This window comes from Puma concolor, chromosome E4 (assembly GCF_028749965.1).
Source record: "Puma concolor isolate L17-30 chromosome E4, mPumCon1.1.hap2, whole genome shotgun sequence".
NCBI lineage: Eukaryota > Metazoa > Chordata > Mammalia > Carnivora > Felidae > Puma > Puma concolor.
This window is the reverse complement of record NC_141683.1, coordinates 48,327-70,381: the sequence shown is the minus strand read 5'-3', so window position 1 is coordinate 70,381 and position 22,055 is coordinate 48,327. Positions and strand designations below refer to the sequence as shown.

General features: G+C 47.7%; 2 protein-coding genes across 3 annotated transcripts; both read left to right on the top strand.

Annotated features, from left to right (window-relative positions):
- Window positions 1-9,874: 9,874 nt before the first annotated feature.
- Window positions 9,875-13,546, top strand: LOC112851829 (protein S100-A15A). Of its 2 annotated transcripts, none has more exons than XM_086693816.1 (3): window positions 9,875-10,015; window positions 11,055-11,276; window positions 13,232-13,546. In XM_086693816.1, exons 2-3 carry the CDS (start codon window positions 11,127-11,129, stop codon window positions 13,406-13,408), a joined length of 327 nt encoding a protein of 108 aa, XP_086549942.1. In that variant the 5' UTR covers window positions 9,875-10,015; window positions 11,055-11,126; the 3' UTR covers window positions 13,409-13,546. The 2 variants fall into 2 exon arrangements, with proteins under 2 accessions (XP_086549942.1, XP_025771086.1); XM_025915301.2 differs by having other exon boundaries at window positions 9,876-10,015; window positions 11,073-11,276.
- A 7,173-nt stretch (window positions 13,547-20,719) lies between these two features.
- Window positions 20,720-21,791, top strand: S100A8 (S100 calcium binding protein A8). The gene is made up of 3 exons (XM_025915286.2): window positions 20,720-20,872; window positions 21,285-21,447; window positions 21,594-21,791. Exons 2-3 carry the CDS (start codon window positions 21,307-21,309, stop codon window positions 21,720-21,722), a joined length of 270 nt encoding a protein of 89 aa, XP_025771071.1. The 5' UTR covers window positions 20,720-20,872; window positions 21,285-21,306; the 3' UTR covers window positions 21,723-21,791.
- The last annotated feature ends 264 nt before the right edge of the window (window positions 21,792-22,055 follow it).

The window sequence follows — 22,055 nt, the reverse complement described above, 5'->3', positions numbered from 1 at the left end:
TGTGGTGTTAAAGCCCTCTACCATTATTGTATTATTATCAATGGGTTTCTTTATGTTTGTTATTAATTGATATATATTTGGGTGCTTTCAAGTTGTGGGCATAAATATTTATAATTGTTAGGTCCTGATGGATAGATCCTTTAATTATACAATGCCCTTCTTCATCTCTTGTTTCAGTCTTTGTTTTAAAATATAGTTTGTCTGATTTAACTATGGCTACTCTGGATTTCTTTTGGAGTTCGTTAGCATGATAGATGGTTTTCCATCCCCTCACTTTCTTTAAAATTTTTTTAAAAATGTTTTTATTTATTTTTGAGACAGAGAGAAACAGAGCATGAGCAGGGGAGGGGCAGAGAGAGAGGGAGACACAGAATCTGAAGCAGGCTCCAAGGTCTGGGCTCTGGGCTGTCAGTACAGAGCCCGATGTGGGGCTTGAACCCATAAACCATGAGATCATGACCTGAGCCAAAGTTGGGCGCCACCCAGGCACCCCCCCCATCCTCTCACTTTCAATCTGCAGGTGTCTTTAGGTCAAAAATATGTATCTTGTAGGCAGCATATAGATGAGTGTTGTTTTTTTCTTTTTTTAAATCCATTCTGATGCCCTAAGTCTTTTGACTGGAGCTAAATGATTGGACTAAATAGTCCATTTACATTTGCAGTGATTATTGATAGATATGAATTTACTGCTATTGTGTTACCTATAAAGTTGGTATTTCTGGTGATGTTCTCTGTTACTTTCTAGTCTTTGTTGCTTTTTGGTCCCCTCCCCTCCCCCCTCCCCGAAGAGTTCCCTTTAATATTTCTTGCAGGGCTGGTTTAGTGGTCATGAACTGCTTTAGTTTTTGTTTTTCCTGGAAACTCTATTTCTATCTCTCCTTCTATTCTGATGATAGCCTTGCTAGATAAAGTATTCTTGGCTGCATATATTCCCCATTCATCATGAATATATCATGCCACTCTCTTCTGGCCTGCTAAGTTTCAGTGCATAGATCTGCTGCAAACCTTATCTCTTTTCTCTTATAGGTTAAGGACTTTTTTTCCCTTGCTGCTTTCAGATTATTTTGTTTTACCTTTTTAATGTTTATTTATTTGAGGGAGAGAGAGAGAGAGAGAGAGAGAGATATGCAGAGAGATGCAGAGAGAGAGAGAGGGAAACACAGAATCCAAAACAGGCTCCAGGCTCTGAGCTGCCAGCACAGAGCCTGATATGCAGCTTGAACCAAAGAACCATGAGATCATGACCTGAGCCAAAGTCGGACAATTAACCAACTGAGCCACCCAGGTGGCCCACAGATTCTTTCCCTGTCTGTGTATTTTGTGAATTTGACTATGATATGTCTTGGTGATGGCCGGCTTTTGCTGAATTTGATGGGAGTTCTCTGTGCTTCTTGGATTTTGATGTCTGTTTCCTTCCCCAGATTAAGGAAATTTTCAGCTACAATTTGCTTAAATAAACCTGCTCCTTTTCCTTTCTCTTCTTCTGGGACTCCTATTATATGAATGGTATTATGCTTTAAGAAGTCACTGAGTTCCTTAAGACTACATTCTCAATCCTATACCTCTTTCCATCCTCTTTTTCATTATTTTTTCATAATTTTATCTTCTATATCACTGATTTGTTCCTCTGCTTTCTCCATCCTCATTGTCATTGCATCCACTTGGTTTTAGGGTTTTTTATTTCAGCCTGACTAGTTTTTAGTTCTTTTATCTGCAGTAAGGGATTCTCTGGTGTCTTCTATGCTTTTCTCAAGCCCAGTAATATCCTTATGATTATTGTTGTAAATTCCGGTTCAGACATCTTACTTGATTAATGCATCTGTATTGATTAAATCCCTAGCTGTAACTTGTTCCTGTTCTTTCTTTTGGGTTAAATTCCTCTATTTTGTCATTTTGTATGGGTCACTATTTTTTTGGGTGTGTGACTGTTAGGAGGGTCTGTCGTATTCTTGCTCCTGAGAATAATGGCTTTATTAAGAAGAGGTACACTATATGTATATACACACATATATATGTATATAAATAAATAAAAAATTTAAAAATAAAAAATGAAAAACAAATAAAAAAATAGCCTTTTCTGTATCCCATAAGATAAAGCCAAAGGGGGGGGGGAAACAAAGGAAGCTATATCTTATTTCCTCTAGAGCTGAAGCTTTGTAACCCTCTATGATCAGCAGACTTGGTGCAGGTGAGAGTTTTGTGCTGGTCTTCTGGGGTGGAGCTTCCTGTGCTGATTCTCAGGCAGACTTGCCCTAGTGGAGATGCACCCTGCAGGGTGCAGGGTGGTGGGACTGGTGTAAGTGGTCCTGCCTCCACTGGCCGGTGCTGTTTTGGTCACTGAAGTTGGTTAGTGTTGATGGTCCAAGGGTGGGGGTGGAAATGGCATCACCCTTCTCTCTCATCCCTGGAGCAGGGAACTGACACCTGCCACTCCTCAGGAAGCCCTCACAGAGGAGCAAACAATCACCCCTCCTGTGTCCCCAGCTTCTGTCACATTCCTGCCTTCACCCTGCCTGCATCTGAGCCATCCACCTGCCAGGCAGCACAGCACTTCTGTGTTTTATCTTAGGCTCATGACTGGGTTTCAAAACTCCAAATCCTAGAAATCCATGTGGCGTGAGCCTGCGTTGATCCTCTGTGGAAGGCGTCCCTGTGCTGTGACTGGTGCTTGTCCCAGAAAATAGTAGTGGAACCGTGCAGTGGGTTGGAATTTATGGTGAAGTGCAGCAAAATGCTTGCACTAAGGCTCACCACCCTTAGCTGGTGTCCCCATTCCTATGTTAATGAATGGGGCAGTTCAGTGGTGCCAAACCGGTCTTTTGTCCCTAGAGAGGCCATGACAACTCTCCCAAATGTACTCCAAGAAGGAAAACTCTCTCCCTGTGTGACCCAGAGGATCCTTAGAACTTGCTGCCCACCCCCTGAATCTTCACCCTCCTTCCCCACCAGAGCACCGCTAAGCCCACCAGGGGTGACCCTGGCGATGACGTGGACCTCTAAAACTTCAGACTTTGTGCTCTCTTGCTTCTACAATTGTGCAGTTTAGCTAAAAGATTCAGCTCCTCACTTTTTCCCAGTCAATGGTTTTGGGGAAGAGTTTTCCTTATGCAATCTCCTGCACATGTTTTCACTCTCTGTATTTCTTTCTCTCTCCATGATCAGGGCTCCCTCTCCTCTGAAGCACCCACAGCTCTTCTCTCCCCCAAATCAACTCTCTGCAGCTGCTACCTTACATGATGTGTCATTTTTTTTTAATTTTTTTTCAACGTTTATTTATTTTTGGGACAGAGAGAGACAGAGCATGAACGGGGGAGGGGCAGAGAGAGAGGGAGACACAGAATCGGAAACAGGCTCCAGGCTCTGAGCCATCAGCCCAGAGCCCGACGCGGGGCTCGAACTCACGGACCGCGAGATCGTGACCTGGCTGAAGTCGGACGCTTAACCGACTGTGCCACCCAGGCGCCCCTGTCATTTTTTTTTTTTTTAACTTTAGCTGTGTGCAGTTTGTTTTCTCAGACTTCAGATACATTTCTTGGGTGCTTAGAATGATTTGTCATTTATCTAGCTGTGTTCAAGGGATGAGGCAAGTGTAGGGTCTCCCTATCCCTCCACCATTTTAACCTCCTATTTCTAATTTTTTGAGGAACCTCCATACTTTTTTCCCTAATGCGTGTACCAATTTACATTCCCACCAACAGTATACAAGGATTCACTTTTCTCCACATCTTTGCTAACATTTGCTATTTATTGTCTTTCTGAATATACTCATTGTAACAAGTATTAAATTGTATATCATTTTGTTTTTTAATTTTTAAAAAAAAAGTTTATTTAGGGGCACCTGGGTGGCTCAGTCGGTTAAGTGGCCGACTTTGGCTCAGGTCATGAACTTGCGGTCCGTGAGTTTGAGCCCCACGTCGGGCTCTGTGCTGATAGCTTGGAGCCTGGAGCCTGCTTCTGTTTCTGTGTCTTCCTCTCTCTCTCTGCCCCTTCCCCATTTGCACTCTGTCTTTCTCTGCCTTTCAAAAATGAATAAGTGTTAAAAAAAAGTTTATTTATTTTGAGAGAGAGAGGGAGAGAGAGAGAATCTCAAGCAGGCTCTGCACTGTCAGTTCAGAGCCTGATGTGGGGCTTGAACTCATGAACCGTGAGATCACGACCTGAGCTGAAATCGAGTCAGACGCTCAACCAGCTGAGCCACCCAGGCTCCCTATCATTGTGGTTTTGATTTACATTTCCCTGATGATTAGTGAAGATGAACACTTTTTCATATATCTGTTGGTTATTTGTATGTCTTCCTTTGAGAAATGTCTATTCAGATTCTTTGCCCATTAAAAATATTTTTTGTTATTGAGTTGTATGACTTCCTTATATATTCTAGATATCAAATATATAGTTTGCAAATATTTTCTCCCATTCTGTTGGTTGCCTTTTAACTTGTTGATTGCTTTCTTTGCTGTGCAGAGCTTTTAATTTAATGTAATCTCATTTGTCTATTTTTGCTTTTGTTGGCTGTGCTTTTGGTCTCCACATCCAAAAAATTATTGCCCAGACCAATGTCAAGAAACTTTTCTTCTCTGTTTTTCTTTAGTAGTTTTATGGTTTCAGGTTTTCTATTCAAGTCTTTACTCCATTTTTAGTTGATTTTTGTGTATGGTGTGAGACCAGGGGCCACCTTCATTCTTCTGCATCCAGTTTTCCCAGCACCATTTCTTTTTTTTTTTTTAATTTTTTTTTCAACGTTTATTTATTTTTGGGACAGAGAGAGACAGAGCATGAACGGGGGAGGGGCAGAGAGAGAGGGAGACACAGAATCGGAAACAGGCTCCAGGCTCTGAGCCATCAGCCCAGAGCCTGACGCGGGGCTCGAACTCCCGGACCGTGAGATCGTGACCTGGCTGAAGTCAGACGCTTAACCGACTGCGCCACCCAGGCGCCCCCCCCCAGCACCATTTCTTGAAGAGACTATCCTTTCCTTATTTCAGCACTCTTAGCAAAGATCAATTGATCTTATATGTGTGGATTTATTCCGGGTTCTCTATTCTGTTCTACTGGTCTATATTTTTGTTTTATGCCAATACCATACTGTTTTGATTACCATAGTTTTTTTTTTTTTTTTTTTTTTAATTTTTTTTTTTCAACGTTTATTTATTTTTGGGATAGAGAGAGACAGAGCATGAACGGGGGAGGGGCAGAGAGAGAGGGAGACACAGAATTGGAAACAGGCTCCAGGCTCTGAGCCATCAGCCCAGAGCCTGACGCGGGGCTCGAACTCACGGACCGCGAGATCGTGACCTGGCTGAAGTCGGACGCTTAACCGACTGCGCCACCCAGGCGCCCCGATTACCATAGTTTTGTACTGAATTGTGAAATCAGCAAGTGTGATGCCCCTAGCTTTGTTTTTTTGCTCAAGATTTCTTTGGCTATTCAGTCTTTTGTAGTTCCATATGAATTTTAGGATTATTTTCTATTTCTGTAAAAAATGCCATAGGGATTTTGATAAGGATTTCATTGAATTTATGGATAACTGCAGGTAGTATGGACACTTTAACAATATTAATTCTCCCAACGTATGGACATAGGATGTCTTTCTACTTATCTGTGTCCTTTTAAATTTGCTTCATCAATATTTTCATAATTTTCAACTCTTTGAGTAAGTTATTTCCTAAGCATTTTGTTCTTTTTCTTGCTATTGTAAATGAGATTGTTTTCTTAATTTCTCTTTTGGATAGTTTGTTGTTGTGTACATAACACATTGATTTTTGTATGTTTATTCTATATTCTGCAACCTTATTGAATTTATTATTTATAACAGGTTTATTGTTGTTTAGTTTTTAGAGTTTTCTATGTATGATCATGTCATCTGCAGAGATAATTTTCTTTTCTTTTCTTTCTTTCTTTTTTTTTTTTTTTTTTTTTTTTTGTCTAGTTTCTTTACTAGGACTTCCAGCACCAGCAAGAGTATGTGTCTTTGCCTTGTGCTATATCCTGGAGGGAAATCTCAGTTTTTCTCCCCCACTGATGATGAAGTTACCTGTAAGCTTTTCACATATGGTGTTAAGATCCTTTTGTACCTGTTTTGTTGAGCTTTAATCATGAAGTGGTGCTGAACTTTGTCAGTTTCCTTTTCTGCATCTATCCAGATAATTATGCATTTTTTCTTTCATTTTGTTAACGTGTTATAACACCTTGATTGATTTGCGTATGTTGAACTATCCTCACATCCTTGGGATAAATCCCACTTAGTCATGGTGCATGATCCTTTTAATGTGCTATTGAATTCAGTTTGCTAGGATTTTATTAAGGATTTTTACATGTATGTTCATCAAGAATATTTGCCTATAGTTTTTCTTTAGTGTCTTTGCCTAGTTTTGGTATCAGGTGATGTTGCCTTCATTAAATGAGTTTGGAAGTGTTCCTTCCTCTTTTATTTTTTTGAAAGAGTTTAAGAAGCATTGGTATGAATTTGAATGTTTGGTAGAATTCACTCATGAAGCCATAGGTCCTGGGTTTTTCTTCTTTGTTTTCCCAGTCAAAACAGGAAGCTCATCACTAAATTTGCAAAAAATGCTTAAGACAGTTCTTCAAATTGAAATGAAAACTCACTAAACAGAAATATGAAAGCATTGGAAAGCATAAATCTCACAGGTAAAGGTAAATATATGGACAGATATAGGTTAATGTAATACTGTGAAAGTGTCTAGTGACTTTTATATTAGGGTGGGGAAGGTTGTTGGGGTACTCCTATTCTCCTTCCCTCCCCCCCACAACAGAAGGAAGTCATGGGTCTCCATATGGGTGTACTTGGTGCAGCAGTGACACCTGTGTCTAGGCATGGGTGTGGGGAGGCAGCTACGGAGCTGGGAACTTGGGGGCTTGTATTTGGGAGGTGAGTGGCAGCTCTGGTCTGTAGGAGGTGGGGTACAGTGCAGAGCAGCAACTCTGGCAGGGGAAGGGAGTATAAATTCATTTCTGTCCCCCTTCTCCCCAGCACCTAGCACACATGGCAAAATTCTGAAGAAATATCATTATTAAGGAAGAGTTGATTGAAATGTATAAATCTAAAGTAATTTAAATGTCTACTAATAATGGATTTAAAAAACGAATTTTGATACATGCAAACAAATGATCACTATATACTCATTAAAAATCAGGCCAGTATTGATTAAGTGGGTGAGAAGATGCCCTCAGTCTAGCATTGAGTGAAAAGACTAGTTATAGCACATTTGTGGAAGGAGGTCATCACTGTGTATTGGGATGGTCTGGGGAGTCATTGTGTCCCAGCTTGAGTGAAAGGCAAGGTGAAGAGGGGTGCAATATGACCTCTCCCTCCAAACAAGCTATGGGTTAAAAATGAAATCCATTTTGATACAGGTATGCTGTTTCAAAGGGACACATGCACCCCAATGTTTATAGCAGCACTATCAACAATAGCCAAAGTATGGAAAGAGCCCAAATGTCCACTGATGCATGAATGGATAAAGAAGATGTGGCTGGGGCGCCTGGGTGGCGCAGTCGGTTAAGCGTCCGACTTCAGCCAGGTCACGATCTCGCGGTCCGTGAGTTCGAGCCCCGCGTCGGGCTCTGGGCTGATGGCTCAGAGCCTGGAGCCTGTTTCCGATTCTGTGTCTCCCTCTCTCTCTGCCCCTCCCCCGTTCATGCTCTGTCTCTCTCTGTCCCAAAAATAAATAAACGTTGAAAAAAAAAAAAAAAAAGAAGATGTGGTATATATACACAATGGAGTATTACTCGGCAATCAAAAAGAATGAAATCTTGCCATTTGCAACTATATAGATGGAACTAGAGGATATTATGCTAAGCAAAATTAGTCAGAGAAAGACAAATATCATATGACTTCACTCATATGAGGACTTTAAGAAACAAAACAGATGAACATAAGTGAAGGGAAACAAAAATAATATAAAAACAGGGAGGGGGACAAAACAGAAGAGACTCACAAATATGGAGAACAAACTGAGGGTTGATGGAGGGGTTGTGGGAGGGTGGATGGGCTAAATGGGTAAGGAGCATTAAGGAATCTACTCCTGAAATCATTGTTGCACTATATGCTAACTAACTTGGATGTAAATTTAAAAAAGAAATTAAATTAAAAAAAACAATAAAAATGGAATCCCTTTTGAGTGACAAATCATTATCCAGTGAATGTCCAAGGACATATTGGCATGCCAAATTTGTTAGTTAGGTGGTTTCAAGGTTTTTATTTTTATTTTGTTTCTTGGTTGCAGATAATGCAGTGGTAAACCTTTTACTATCTATTGCTTTTTAATATCTGTTTAATTACTTTCTTGGGATAAATTATCAGGACAGTGATGGCTAAAATATATTTTTTTTAACATTTATTCATTTTTGAGAGTGAGGGAGACAGAGCATGAGTGGGAGAGGGGCAGAGAGAGAGGGAGACACGGAATCTGAAACAGGCTCCAGGCTCTGAGCTGTCAGAACAGGGCCCAACGTGGGGCTTGAACTCACAGACTGCAAGATCATGACCTGAGCTGAAGTTGGATGCTCAACCGGCTAAGCCACCCAGGCACCCCAGTGATGGCTAAAATAAAAGTATTCAATAAAAGCTCTATGATTCTAGGTTGACATTTCCATATCATTTTACATTTTAGAAATTTGAGCCCTGTTTTTACTTTGGAAACATGAAAGTGTTTTGGTGAACCACTATTTGCTGGAGAAATCACTATGTTGTGTAGATGAAGTCTCACCCTGCAATCTGAAAAAGATTTTGGCTTACATCTTTCCCTATCCTCTCTCAAACCTTCTGTGATGTGGGGCTTAATCTCTGGTTCAATCGCCTGTCCTTTGGCCCCCCTTTCTGGGAGGTGTATTCGACAGCCGGTGTGGCCCCTCCCAGGAGAGAGCGGGGCTGAGATGGGCTGAAAGAAGGTGTGCCCTGGGCCAAGGGAATTCACCTGTCCCTCAAGGGCCCAGGTGGCACTTATATGGAGCCCCCTTAGGGTAAGTTTACTTCCACATTGTGGTTATTTCTTACAATAAAACTGTTCCTACCATTTCTTTCTCACTTCCCACCCATCACCCAATCACTGAAAATCCTCTCAGCTTCTTTCTGTGCACAGGATGCAGTGCAGGCCTGGTTTGGCACACAGGCCCCTTTGTGTTGCCTCTGTCCTGCCTCTCCAGCCTTGTTTTGTCCCCGTGCTCATTATCTGCCCTGTGGACTCTGAGCAGCCTCTGAGCAGCCTCCAGCCTCTCTCTTTCACACCCCTAAGCCTTTGTTTTTGCTGTTTCCTCTGTCCCAGAGACTGCTTCTCCATGCAATTGAATCTTTTCTTCAAGTCCCAATTCAAAATCAGCTCTGTATTGAATCTTCCTCAACTCTTCTCCAGGCAGAAAGTGTCTCTTCCTGGGGGCACCATTCATGCCACCAGGCCTATATTGTTCACAGTGGATCATGCCAGTGTGAGACTCTGTCCCCTCCACTCACCCCCACCCTGTGGCTTGGCCCCATGTCATATTCACATTACCTAACCAGGTCCAGGCACACTGTGGCCACTCAAGAAATATTTGTTGGATGAATTAATATGCTTAATGACTGTGGAGTCCGGTGACTCAGTAATTGAGGGAGGACACCTGAGGAAGATGTATTTAAGTTGTGGTTTGACCCCACCCAAGCCCAGGAGCCAGGAGGATGGGCTCTGAGGTACGGACATTGTGACTTGTGATTCTGAGATGCTTCAGATCAGGCTCTGAAGGAAGGTGTGTCCCTGAAACTGGTTGACTTAATTGTAGGAAGCAAGTGTCATGTGATATCATCTCAGGAATGCAATTAAGGCTCAGTCGTGCTGTTGAAGAACCTGTGAAGAGTCATGACACTGGCTGCCATAATTAGAAGCACCAAGGATGGGCAGAATATAGGACTTGGTGGTTGGGCCCCTGTTCACACAAACGCATCCTGCCTGAGCGCTGGGGAATCTCTGGGATAAACCAGAGGCCAGCACTGTGGATTCAGAGCAACCCTGTCCCAACTGCACAGGTCAGCACTTCTCCCAAGAGAGTAGTGGAGGTGGGGTGGATGGTTCTGGGTCTGTGCAGGTCTGAGAAAGCAGAAATGGGTGGCTTACCTGTTTTGGAGAATGTGTACAGTTGATGGATATCCCAACAGGGTAATTGTGGTCCCCCAATTGGTTTGAATCTTGTTCCAGGTGGATCAGTTGTGTGATTTTGGGAAATTTACTTAACATCTCTGGATTTCACTTCTTCCTCAGGAAAATGGGGGAAATGATGCCTGCTTCATTAGGATTACATGGATACTCTGTATAAAAGGCTCTATCTAGTGTTTGGCTGGCTTCATAAGAGTCAGAACCAGCAGTTGTTGATTCTTATCTGCACAGAATCTGGAGGGGACCACTGAGCTGATGGGATAAACTGCCTCCTGAAAACAGGGATCTCATCTTTGTAGGATGTGTGGAGGGGGAGATTGTGGATACCTCATCTGTGTGTAAAGCACTGGGGTCGGTGCTGTGGGGTGACAAGGGGTGGCTGTGGGTGCCCTTGCTTGCCCCATTGCTGGCCAACCCAACTCAGGGCAGAAGGGACCATGTGGATGACAAGTAGACCCCTTTAGAGGGTCATGCAGCAAGGCGGTGGTCAGAACAAAGGTGGGCATCCTTGTGTTGTCTCTACATTCAACTGAGAAAGGAAAACAATAATACCTGAGCAGGGCTGGGCATTCTGGGTGGTATAATTTTAATATTTCATTTGTGCTATGAAGTAGTCTAGTACTGTCTTGCACCAAAAAGTCTAGATTCTTTTCACTTTTGATTTTGGGTGACTCCTAAGTTGAGAGTAGGGTCTAGGGGCAGAGAACACGCTCCTGTCTTCAGGAAGCCCACTGTCTCAAGGAAAGGACAGACACCTGTCCTGAGTGCTCACAGCACAATTTCCTTTGAGGCAGGAACTCTGAGCCACGTTTGCAAAAGGGATCAGCTGGAGTGAAAGGAGGTGGACAGAATGAGAGGGCAGAAGATTCTTGGAGGAAGTGCCTGTCTGTCATGGGGCCGCTCTCTCCTCAGCTTCTCCACTGTCCCCAGGGCCTCCAGCACTACATCTCCAGTTCTCCCTGTCCTGGCCACGGCCCAGCCACCATGACAGGCACACCAGTGGAGGAATCCCTCTTCCAAATCATCCACTGCTACCACCAGTATGCAGCCCGGGAGGGAGACGTGGAGACCCTGTCCCTGGAGGAGTTGAAGGCTCTGCTTATGGACAATGTACCCCGCTTCATGGAGAGCCTGGTGTGTGGGGTCTGGGGTCAGGTGGGAATGAAGTATAGGGTTGGTTGTGGGGTTGGAAGTGAGTAGTGAGGGTGTAGATACATGGAGTTATCTCCCAAGAGAATTCCTACTTAGGGGAGGAGGAGGAGGAGGGAGTTGGGAGGGCAGGATCTGCCAGCTTTATTTCCCCTCCCTCCCTCTCCTGAAACTTCTTGCCTGGCCCCACTTCAGCCCTAATCCCTGAGATTTAGTCCCAACCCAACCTGTTTATTCCTCTGCTCATCCTGTTTCCTGAGAGAATAGGTGCTGATCTTCCCTCTGCCTGAAGCCCCATTCAGTCAGAGATCCTGCCCCGAACCTGCCCTTTTAGCCTCAGCGCCTTCTGGGTACTGGCACAAACCTCCCCTGTCCCTGTGCTTGGGGGAGGACAGTTTGGGCAGAAGCCAGGTGGCGGTAGGGAATGTAATCTCCCCTTCCAGCTGCTGTCTGAAGGGCTAACAGAGGCTCTCGGACCAGCCTGGGGCTCAGAAACCCTCTCAGGCCTGCTCGTCTTCTCCATTATCAGAGTCTGTGATTACCAAGTGTCTTGGGGGCTGCAAGGCTGGCAGGAGTGTCTGTGGGGTAATACCCTCTGCCCTCAGCGCCATGCCTGGAGGGGTCTCTGGACTGTCACCTCCAGTGGACTTCAGGTCCATGCCCTGAAGGGCACTACATTCCAAAAGCAGCGCTCCTTTGTTTACTGCGCGTCTCCCCCTTACCTACCTTTGGGAAACATCAGAGGAGAGTTCTGCCCTCAGTTTACTGGAGTGTAGCTGTAAGGGTCACAGAGGGGACTAGGGTGACTTTCTTTCCAGGGCCAACTGTCTGTAGCCCATGGGGCTGGGCCCGATGCTCACAGCACCCCCGCCCCTGCCCCGCCCTAGGTTAAGGGCCCCCAGGGACAGACACTAGACCAGGGGGGCTCAGGTGAAGGAAGCCAGGGAGAGCCTGCCCTAGCAGGAAGCCTTCAGTTTTGGGATCAACCAGTTTTGTGGAGATAAGATTAAGTGAATTAGATGGTGGTGGGCGGCAGGGGAAACAGAGGGTATGGAGCTCCCCATGGAGATGAGGGCCACCCTCTGGGCCCCCAGCTGCTGACAGATGCAACAAGTTTCTTCCCTGTAGGCTTTCCAAGGACTCCACTCTGAGTCTCCACACCCACCAGCCAAACCCTGCTGGAACATGCTCCACGGGCCCTGCCCAGGACTCTGTTCTCATCCCTGTCTTCTCACCGCACTGCACACTGACCCTGGCCTGCCTTCTCGCTGTCCCTTCAACCCCACGTGCGTTTGTTCCTCCCCTATTCTGTCTCCGATCTTCATCCCTCAAGGCCACCTGCTCTGGGACATGCTGGACACCTCAGGGCCCATGATGTTCTTTCCCCTTATTCTGCACTTTCTGCAGGGGACACAGGCTAAGTGTCATAAACAAGTCCTGAGCAGACGCCACAGCATGCACACATCTGATCCCACCCCCTGGTGGCCCTGCGATAGTGCTGGAGGTGCAGACACGAGGGGCAGGTGGGCTCTGCCCGGAGGAGCTCCCAGTGTGAAGCAGGGGCACAGCCTTCCATCCCAAAGCTCCTGGACTGGTGGCCTCTGCAGGGAGGCTGCCAGTGCAGCTGGGCAGACAGGTCAGGAGGTGCCAGGCCGCTCAGCTCTGCCCAGCAGCCAGGCAGTCAGTCAGCCAGTGGTGCCCAGGCTGCACTGTCAACCCACACAGCCCTGGGGCCAGCTAGCTGAGGTGCCCGCCATGTCTCCGCCTCTTAGCCTGATTCCATAGCATAGGGTGCCCTGGCCTCTGCCTGAGTGATGGGCTGTTTGTTGCAAGCCTCTTGTGGCTGGGCCATGCCATGGTGCCACGCAAGCAGTGGAGGCACGGCCCTTTGCTGTGGGCCATGTGCCTGGGTTGATGGGTGACCCTCTGCCCCTCCTCAGGGCCGGAAGGAGCCCTACTACATCTCGGAGTTGTTCCGGGCTGCAGACAGGAACAAGGACAACCAGATCTGCTTTGATGAGTTCCTCTTCGTCCTGGGCCGTCTGGTGAGGGACTACCACCTGCATTACCACCGGCAGCAGTGTGCCCACTACTGCGCCCAGCACAGCCTCCACTAGCAGACGTGTGGCCGCCTCCACCTGCAGGGGCCTGTCCGGGAGCGGATGGAGAGCTCTGCCCAGTGAGTCTGTGTGTGCCCACATGTGTGTGCAACTAACAGCTGTGAAGGAAGAGAATAAAGCAACCCCATAAATGTGTCCTGGAATTCTTTAGTTCATGGATTTGGGCATCTGCTGTGGGTCCTACATCGGGGACCATCCATTTAGGGTGAGAGATACAGCCCTAGTCTCCAGGAGCCCCTGTCTGAGGGGGGAGGCATGGCCCTAGTCCCCTGGAGCCCCTGTCTGTGTGGGGAGACATGGCCCTGACCTCCAGGAGCCCCTGTCTGAGGGGGGAGGCATGGCCCAACTTCCAGGAGCCCTTGTCTGAGGGCGAAGGCATGGCCCTGACCTCCAGGAGCCCCTGTCTGAGGGGAGAGATATGGCCGGGCCTCCAGGAACCCCTGTCTGAGGGGGAGGCATGACCATAGTCTTGTGGAGCCCCTGTCTGAGGGGGGAGGCATGACCCCAGTCTCCTGGAGCCCCTGTCTGAGGGAGAAGGCACAGCGCTAGTCCTCTGGAGCCCCTGTTTGAGTGGGGAGACATGGCTCGACCTCCAGGAGCCCCTGTCTGAGTGGGGAGACATGGCCCGGCCTCCAGGAGCCCTTGTCTGAGGGGGAGGCACGACCCTAGTCTCCTGGAGCCCCTGTCTGAGTGGGGAGACATGGCCCCGACATCCAGGAGCCCCTGTCTGAGGGGGAAGGCACAGCCCGGCCTCCAGGAGCCCCTGTCTGAGGGGGGGAGGCACGGCCCATCTCCTGGGGCCCCTGTCTGAGGGGGGAGGCACGGCCCTAGTCCCCTGGAGCCCCTGTCTGCGTGGGGAGACATGGCCCTGACCTCCAGGAGCCCCTGTCTGAGGAGGAAGGCACAGCCTGGCCTCCAGGAGTGTCTGTCTGAGGGGAGACATGGCCTGGCCTCCAGGAGCCCCTGTCTGAGCGGGGAGACACGGCCCGGCCTCCAGGACCCCTTGTCTGAGGGGGAGGTCCGGCCTGACCTCCTGGAGCCCCTGTCTGAGGGGGGAGGCATGGCCCCAGTCCCCTGGAGCCCCTGTCTGAGTGGGGAGGCATGGCCCTGACCTCCAGGAGCCACTGTCTGGGTGGGGAGGCATGGCCCTGACCTCCAGGAGCTCCTGTCTGAGGGGGGGAGGCATGGCCCCAGTCTCCTGGAGCCCCTGTCTGAGGGAGCAGGCAGGGCGCTAGTCCCCTGGAGCCCCTGTCTGAGCGGGGAGGCCCAGCCCGGCCTCCAGGAGCCCCTGTCTGAGGGGGGGCATCCATTCTCTTGGGGAGCTGCCTCTCTGGCAAGGAAGCCAGGCCTCACCGGTGATGTTTTGACCACTCATTCTCTGCACATACATGATGGGACAGGGAGCAGGGGAGCCGACGCACACTGGACAAGGACCCACCTCGAGGGTCTAGAGGAGAGCCCCCAGGAATGAGTGTTTAAAAGTGGAGTGGCTTGGGCCTGAGAAGGGAGGATGATGCAGGTAATTGACGTCAAGGCCAGTCAGCGAGGAAAGATTGTGAGGTGGGTTTTGCACACACTGAGTCAGAGACTGGGACAAGGGCAAAGGGCAACACTCCAATCTGTTATGGTGAAGAGTGAAAAGTGGAACCTGGGCTCCCATCAATCAGGAAAGACTTCCTGGAGAAGAGAAGGGTTGGGTCTGGTTTTACTAATAAAGGCTGATGCGGGCGTTACTCTACTTGGGGCTATTGTGACTCACCATCCAAGTCCTCTGTGATCTCTCACCCCTCCCAGCAGGGATCTGCCCCCCACCCCTTGTCTCTGTGTTTATTTTTCTCTCTCTCCCTGGGAGCCCAGGAATCTGATGAAGAGCATCTCCTTTATGCAGAGTCTTCTCTGCCTTTAGGCCTTGCTGGGGCCCATCTTGGTGGGCTTCTTCTCAGAGGATGGTCTGGAAATCCACGTCCTGAGTGTATTGTGATGAAAAAGATGTGTTTTCAACAAACGATGACGGGGGTTGGGGGGAGGGGGGCCGGCATTTACGGGACTTGGTTTGGTTCTCTCCAGCAGCTGGGTCTGTGTGCCACAAGGGGGCAGTGCCCTATGAGCTGAGCTGGGGCCTTCGTTTTTGACCAATTGAGCTCTGAAGCAGGGTGTTGTCCCCAATGTGCCCTGGGCCTTGCCGGCACTGACAACACTTTGCCCCAGCTGTCTCCCTCTGGACCTTCCTGGGGACTCCATGGGGTCTGCACTGCCCAGTGCAGGTATGTGTCCTGCTGCACCTTGGGAGTGTTTTACCTTCTGTGTCCTCTGCCAGTGAGTGGATGCATGTGTTGGAGGAGGAATGCTGGAACGGGGCCTGTGGATAGACTCTGATGCCTGCGTCTGTGCTGCCTCCTGTGGGCCTCTTAGTCATGACCAGAGGCATGGATGACCAGGCTACCAACCTCCTCCAGGCCCAGGGGATGATTCTTCCTGCCTGTCTCATCTGAGACTGCTGAGTTCCACAGATCTTTGGGTGCTAAGGGGCAGCTCAGCCTAGACCTCCTGCCCTTTCCTGGGGTGTGGAGAGGTGTTTCTGCACTGGCTCTGCTGGTGTGGCCTCATTTCCTCAGCCTTGGGCCCAGGCCTGGTTGGACTCTTGGGACACATACCTAGGACCTAGTTCTTTCCTGTAAGTAGGAGCAGGTTCCGCTCCCCTGGGTTGCCCCACATCCGTCGGTCTGATTACAGGCCCTGCCTTTTCCCCTGATGTGCTTACCCAATTCTTGACACCCCTCCTGCCAGGTCACTCAGCCTGGCTCCTGTTCCCCATGAAGCTCCTTAGGCTGTCTGTCCGGGGGCTGGGGAGCATCTCAAGGGCAGTTTCATGGCCTGACTGGTGCAAGCTCCCCGGACAAGCACATGATGCCAGAAGGGGGTCATGGCTCACGTCTGCCTTGGGTGTCCCCCACTGGACCTGGGGCCTGGTTTTCCTAATTCCTGGGTGAAGAAAGCTGTCTCCACTGGGACTGGCTTCAAGGGAGGCATCTCTTCAGGGTGCAGGGGCCTGGGATGACATCATCAGCCTCACCCTCACCTCCACTGGGAGAGGTCAGTGTGAGCTCCATTCCAGGCTTGTGAATGGATCCTAAGAAGAGTCTCAGAAAAGCCACTTTTTTTTGTTCTAATGTGTGCTTTTTGGCACATAAGCAGAACACATGCGGGGCGCCTGGGTGGCGCAGTCGGTTGAGCGTCCGACTTCAGCCAGGTCACGATCTCGCGGTCCGTGAGTTCGAGCCCCGCGTCAGGCTCTGGGCTGATGGCTCAGAGCCTGGAGCCTGTTTCCGATTCTGTGTCTCCCTCTCTCTCTGCCCCTCCCCCGTTCATGCTCTGTCTCTCTCTGTCCCAAAAATAAATAAATGTTGAAAAAAAAATTTAAAAAAAAAAAAAAGAACACATGTCCATAGGAAGAAACTTGAGTAACTCCCTGTGCCTCAGTTTCCTCATCTGTCACATAGGGATAATTGTACCTGTAACGTCCACTTTGCAGGGTTATCAAATGAGGCAGTGATATAAAAATACTTTGAAAATATATTGTGCTATTTGGGGTAAGTAAGGTGCTATTATGCCAGGCCATATAGGAGAGGCTTGGTGAACAAGTATAGATAAGTGCTTGATCATTGATTGAAAAGTTGTCATTATATGTGTCAGAAACAGCTCTATTTTTCTGTCACAAGGTTGACTAACCTCTTGCCAAGGAAGTTATATTGCATTTGGTTGATGTATTTATATTCTGCCATGTTACAAAAGTGATTTAAGCTGGTGGGATGTGATAAAGGGAATTTCAGCATCATATAAGGGATAGATCAAAGTTCAATTGTGCATTCGCTTATCACCTCAATAAGTATTAGTTGAGCACCTAGTTTGTACCAGGCCCCAGGGATGTATGTGATTTCTGCTCAAAGGGGATCCTGGTCCCAAAGAAAAGACAGAAAAGAAACAGATGAGTCATAACACAGTGGGGAAAATGCCATGATGTATGAAGATTTGGGTAGCATGGAGGAGAGAAGAATTAACTCAGTGTTGGTAGGGGTGTGGGGAGGAGGGTCAGAAACAGATGCAGAGCACACAGTGCCTGGCTGGATCAGGAAGAAAAAGAAGGACTTGACTGGCAAAGAGCATTCCAGGCAGAGGCAGGAAGTGCATGATGTCACATCATGTCACCCAAGTAATCCGATGCACTGAATGTTGTATCTCTCAGTGGGCCTCAGGTCCTCATCTGTAGCATGGGGATTATGACAGTACAAACTTCACAGTTTATAGTGAGAAATGGATTGATGTAGGTAAAGCACGTACAACAGTTCCTGGCACGTGGTAACAGCCCAATAAATGTTTTTTTTGCTATTATTTGTTCTTATTATTGATTGTTTGCTGTTAGTATGTATTCCAGTCCCTGTGCTGGGTCCTATGGAGGCAGAGATGGATGGTTCATTCTGGGTCCTTGAGGGCTCACAGCCCAGCTGAGAAGTCAGGCACTCGTGAGAGCAGTCGTCACAGTGGGTACCCACCCAGTGCTAGCTCTGCAGTGCGCTAAGTATGTCAAACATCCTTTGTGTAAACTGTTTATTAAAATATAATACATATTAACAAAGTCCACAGGGGCGCCTGGGTGGCTCAGCCAATGAACGTTTGACTCTTGATTTTGGCTCAGGTCATGATCTCACGGTTTGGGAGTTTGAGCCTGGCGTTGGGCTCTGTGCTAACAGCACAGAGCATGCATGGGATTCTCTCTCTCCCTCTCTCTCTCTGCCCCTCCCCTGCTCCTGCTTTCTTTCTCTCTATCTCTCAAAATAAATAAATAAACTTTAAAAAGTCTGCAAATCATAAATATTTTTCATTTGTTATTAGTCCTCACAACACTATAAGGTAGATTTTATTAATTTTTTAGGCGGAAGCATTTAAAAATTTTTAAGTTTTTAATTGTGGCTATATATATATATATATATACAATTTACCATCTATGTGTATTGTTCAGTTGTGTTAAATATGTGCTCATTGTTGTGCAACCAATCTTCAGAACTCTGTCTTTTTAAAAAGTTTATTTATTTATTTATTTGAGAGAGAGAGAGAGAGAGAACCAGCACGAGAGAGGAAGAGAGAGATGGAGAGAGAATCCCAAGCAGGCTCCACACTGTCAGCACGGAGTCCAATGTGGGGCTTGAACCCACAAACTGTGAGAACATGACCTGAACTGAAATCAGGAGTTGAACACTTAACTGACTGAGACACCTAGGTGCCCCTGACTCTTTTTATATTGCAGCTGAAACCCTAACCCAATAAACGCTAACTCTTCATTATTCCTCCCTGAGGCCCTGGCAGCCACCATTCTGTTTTCTGTCTCTATGAATTTGACTACTCTAGAGACCTCATATAAGTGGAATCAAACAGCATTTGTCTTTTTGTGTCTGGTCTATTTCATGCAGCATCACGTCTCCAAGGTTCATCCATGTTGTAGCATGTGTGAGAATTACCTTCCTTTTTAAAGGCTGATAATACTCCATTTTAAGTATATACTACATTTTATTTATTCGCTCATCCTTGGATGGACACCGGCTTGTTTCTACTTTTTGGCAATTGTAAATAATGCTGCTGTGATCATGGGTGTATAAATATCTATTTTCAATTATTTTGGGTATAGACCCAGAAGTGGAATTACTGGATCACGTAGTAATTCTGTCTTTAACTTTTTGAGGAGCCATCGCACTGTTCTCCACAGCAGCTGCACTATTTTACATTCCCACCAACAGTGCACAAGGGTCTCAAATTCTCCACACCCTCACTATCACTTGGGTCTGAGGTGGTACCTCATTGTGGCTTTGTATATCTTCCTTGGAGAAATGTCTTCTAGTCCTTTGCCCATCTTTCAATCAGGGTAATTTTGTTGTTGAATTGTAGAAGTTCTTTAGATGTTTTGGATATTAACCCCTTGTCAGATAAATGATTTGCAAATATTTTCCCCCATTCCATAGGCTGCAGGTAGACTCTATTTTTAATCTCTTCCTAATAATTGAGGTAACTAAGTCACAGAGAGTGTAATTAACCCAAAGTCACACAGCTATAAAGTTAACAATATAATGGAGCCCAAAGAGGTATGGAAATATGAAGGAGAGGGTGCTAATCTCATCTACTTCCCCCAGGAGGTGATGATGACCTGGAGAGGCACAATGTAAATATCTGTTGAATGCATGAAGGAAGCAGAGAGATTTCTTAGCAGAGTCATGTTCTTGTCAGGTCATGTTCTGGTGCATGATTCTCTGGGCCATGACATTTCTGCACTGGGAAACTCTGAGTGAACTGCCTCACCTTCTTGGCCGTCTACTTCCGTGTTTGTAGACTGGGTGGGTTGTGTGCACCACCTTCCTGATAGGCATTTTCCAAGGCTCTTTGTGCTTTGTGTTTTGTAACAAGAGAGATGTACCACGAATCTTCAGTGTTGGAAGCCAGTTAATCTGAGTGGCATCTTGTTGTGGAAGGGGGGTGTTGTTCCTCCTGAAATCCTGGGGGAATTGGCCACCTTCTCTTCTCCCCTTGGACACAAAGGTCTTCTGGCTTCTCAAAGAATCTCTTCTCCCCCACCTGACCCCCACAGAGTTGGGTTCCTCTTCAGCCCAGGCTGCTGGGGTCAGAGACACACAATCACCCCAGAGAGGGCTGAAGGGTCCCTGCTCTGTTTATGAAGCGACTCAGTGCCTCCCACATGCAGAGGGACCCCAAGCCAGCCTCCGTGTCCCAGAGCACAGTGCACTCTCAGCTCCCAGAGCAAGAGAGCTTGGAAGGGCTGTGGGCAGCTGGAGAGAGCTTGAGAGAGCAGCGCACATCCCACAGAGTCCAACCACGCACAAACAGCAGCAATCATAGAAACAGTCCAGCCTTCACTGCTAAAATCCAGCAGCTAAGACAAGTGTTCTTAACCTCTTAGGGGTCTTGGGCCCTTTCAAGAATCTGATGAAAGCCATAGAGAAATGTGCTTATTGATGCAAACACTCAAAATTATGCTTTCAGCTCCAATTATATTTCAGAGATGCACAGACAGGCCACAATGCACAAGATTAGCAGCAGCAACAGTGAGGGGGACTCAGGAGTGGGCATCCTGGTTGGCCAAGCCAGAGGATACCAGGGGCCCACCAAAGGAGTCCTCACCATGGCCTCTTCTGGTTTCTCCTGCTGGGCACTAGTGCCTAGCAAGTGCCTTCCTCTTTCCACTACCCACCTCCCCCACCTCCACCTCTCATCAGAAACTTTCATTCTGTGCAGTGATTGCCCCATTTACCTGATTGGGAAACAAGAGGCTGTGGCAACCCAGGAAGGGAGCAGCTGCCTCTGCATGGCCCTGGCAGCTGGCCAAAGCCTGGCTTCTATAAAAGGGAGCTGACACTCAGCCCTGCATGTCTTCTGTCAACTCTGTTTCAGGGAGACCTGGTAAGTAGGACTGCCTCGGTTGGCTCCATGCTTTGAGGCTGGGCCCCCACAGGAGAGAGGGCTGGAAGTGGAGCTGCCTTTTCTATGAGAGGGGAGAGAAATATCAGGGAGGTCTGGAGCTCGATCCAGAGCTCCTGGAGGAAGTTGGTGAGATAGGGATAGAGACGGAACAGTCCTCTGGCACTCTTGGTTGGGTGAGGGCACAGGGAGAGCTGGCAGGCACTGTGTGTGGACCCTCCCCCTCCCACAGCCTTTCCTTCCCATCAGCACAGCCATCTACTGGGTTACCTAAATGGTGCAGACCAGGACAAAGCCATCAGCTGGGGGTAATGAGTGTCCCCCTAGTCTTCACTCTGCTGGAGACAGAGGCACCCTCCCCACCCTGGGATTCCCCATGGGTTCTGTGTTCCAGGTGGGGCAGATCCTTGGGCATCATGCTGACGGAACTGGAGACTGCTATAAACTCCCTCATTGACGTTTACCACAAATACTCCTTGGAGAAGGGGAATTACCATGCCCTCTACAGGGATGATTTGAAGAAATTGTTAGAGACAGAGTGTCCTCGGTACATGAAGGTGAGGAGGGGCTGGGTGTGGTCAGGGTTCTGCCTGGCTGACGAAGCCCTAGGCACTGGTCCTCCACACCACCCTATGTAGACAGCTGTGCCTCAGCTCTTGCCAAAGTCTTTACACTCTGTCCTCTTTCTCCTTCTTCTTTACAGAAAAAGGATGCAGACACCTGGTTCAAAGAGTTGGATGTCAATAGTGATGATGCAATTAACTTTGAAGAGTTCCTCATACTGGTGATAAAGGTGGGTGTGGCAACCCATGAAGATATCCACCGAGAGTAGCAGAGCCCTGGGCCCTGGGGCTGGGCCCTGGACCTGTCCTTGCAAAATAATAAAGTAGTTGATACCTCAGGCCTCTTTTGGTGTCTTGCCTTTCTCTTGTGGGATGAGGTTCCTAGTGGGTGGAGGGAGGGCTGGAAAACCCAAAGGAACTAAACCAAACCTCTATTGTCCCCACTTCCCGTCTCTCACAAACCTTCAGTGCTTTCCACTCATCTGGTTTCCTCCCCATGTTCTCCCCAAACTATTCTCATCTCATCTAATCCCATGGTCCAGAGAAATTAGTTCTAGGACTCAAGGATTCTGAAAAGCCCGTGATACTTGTAGCTGATGATT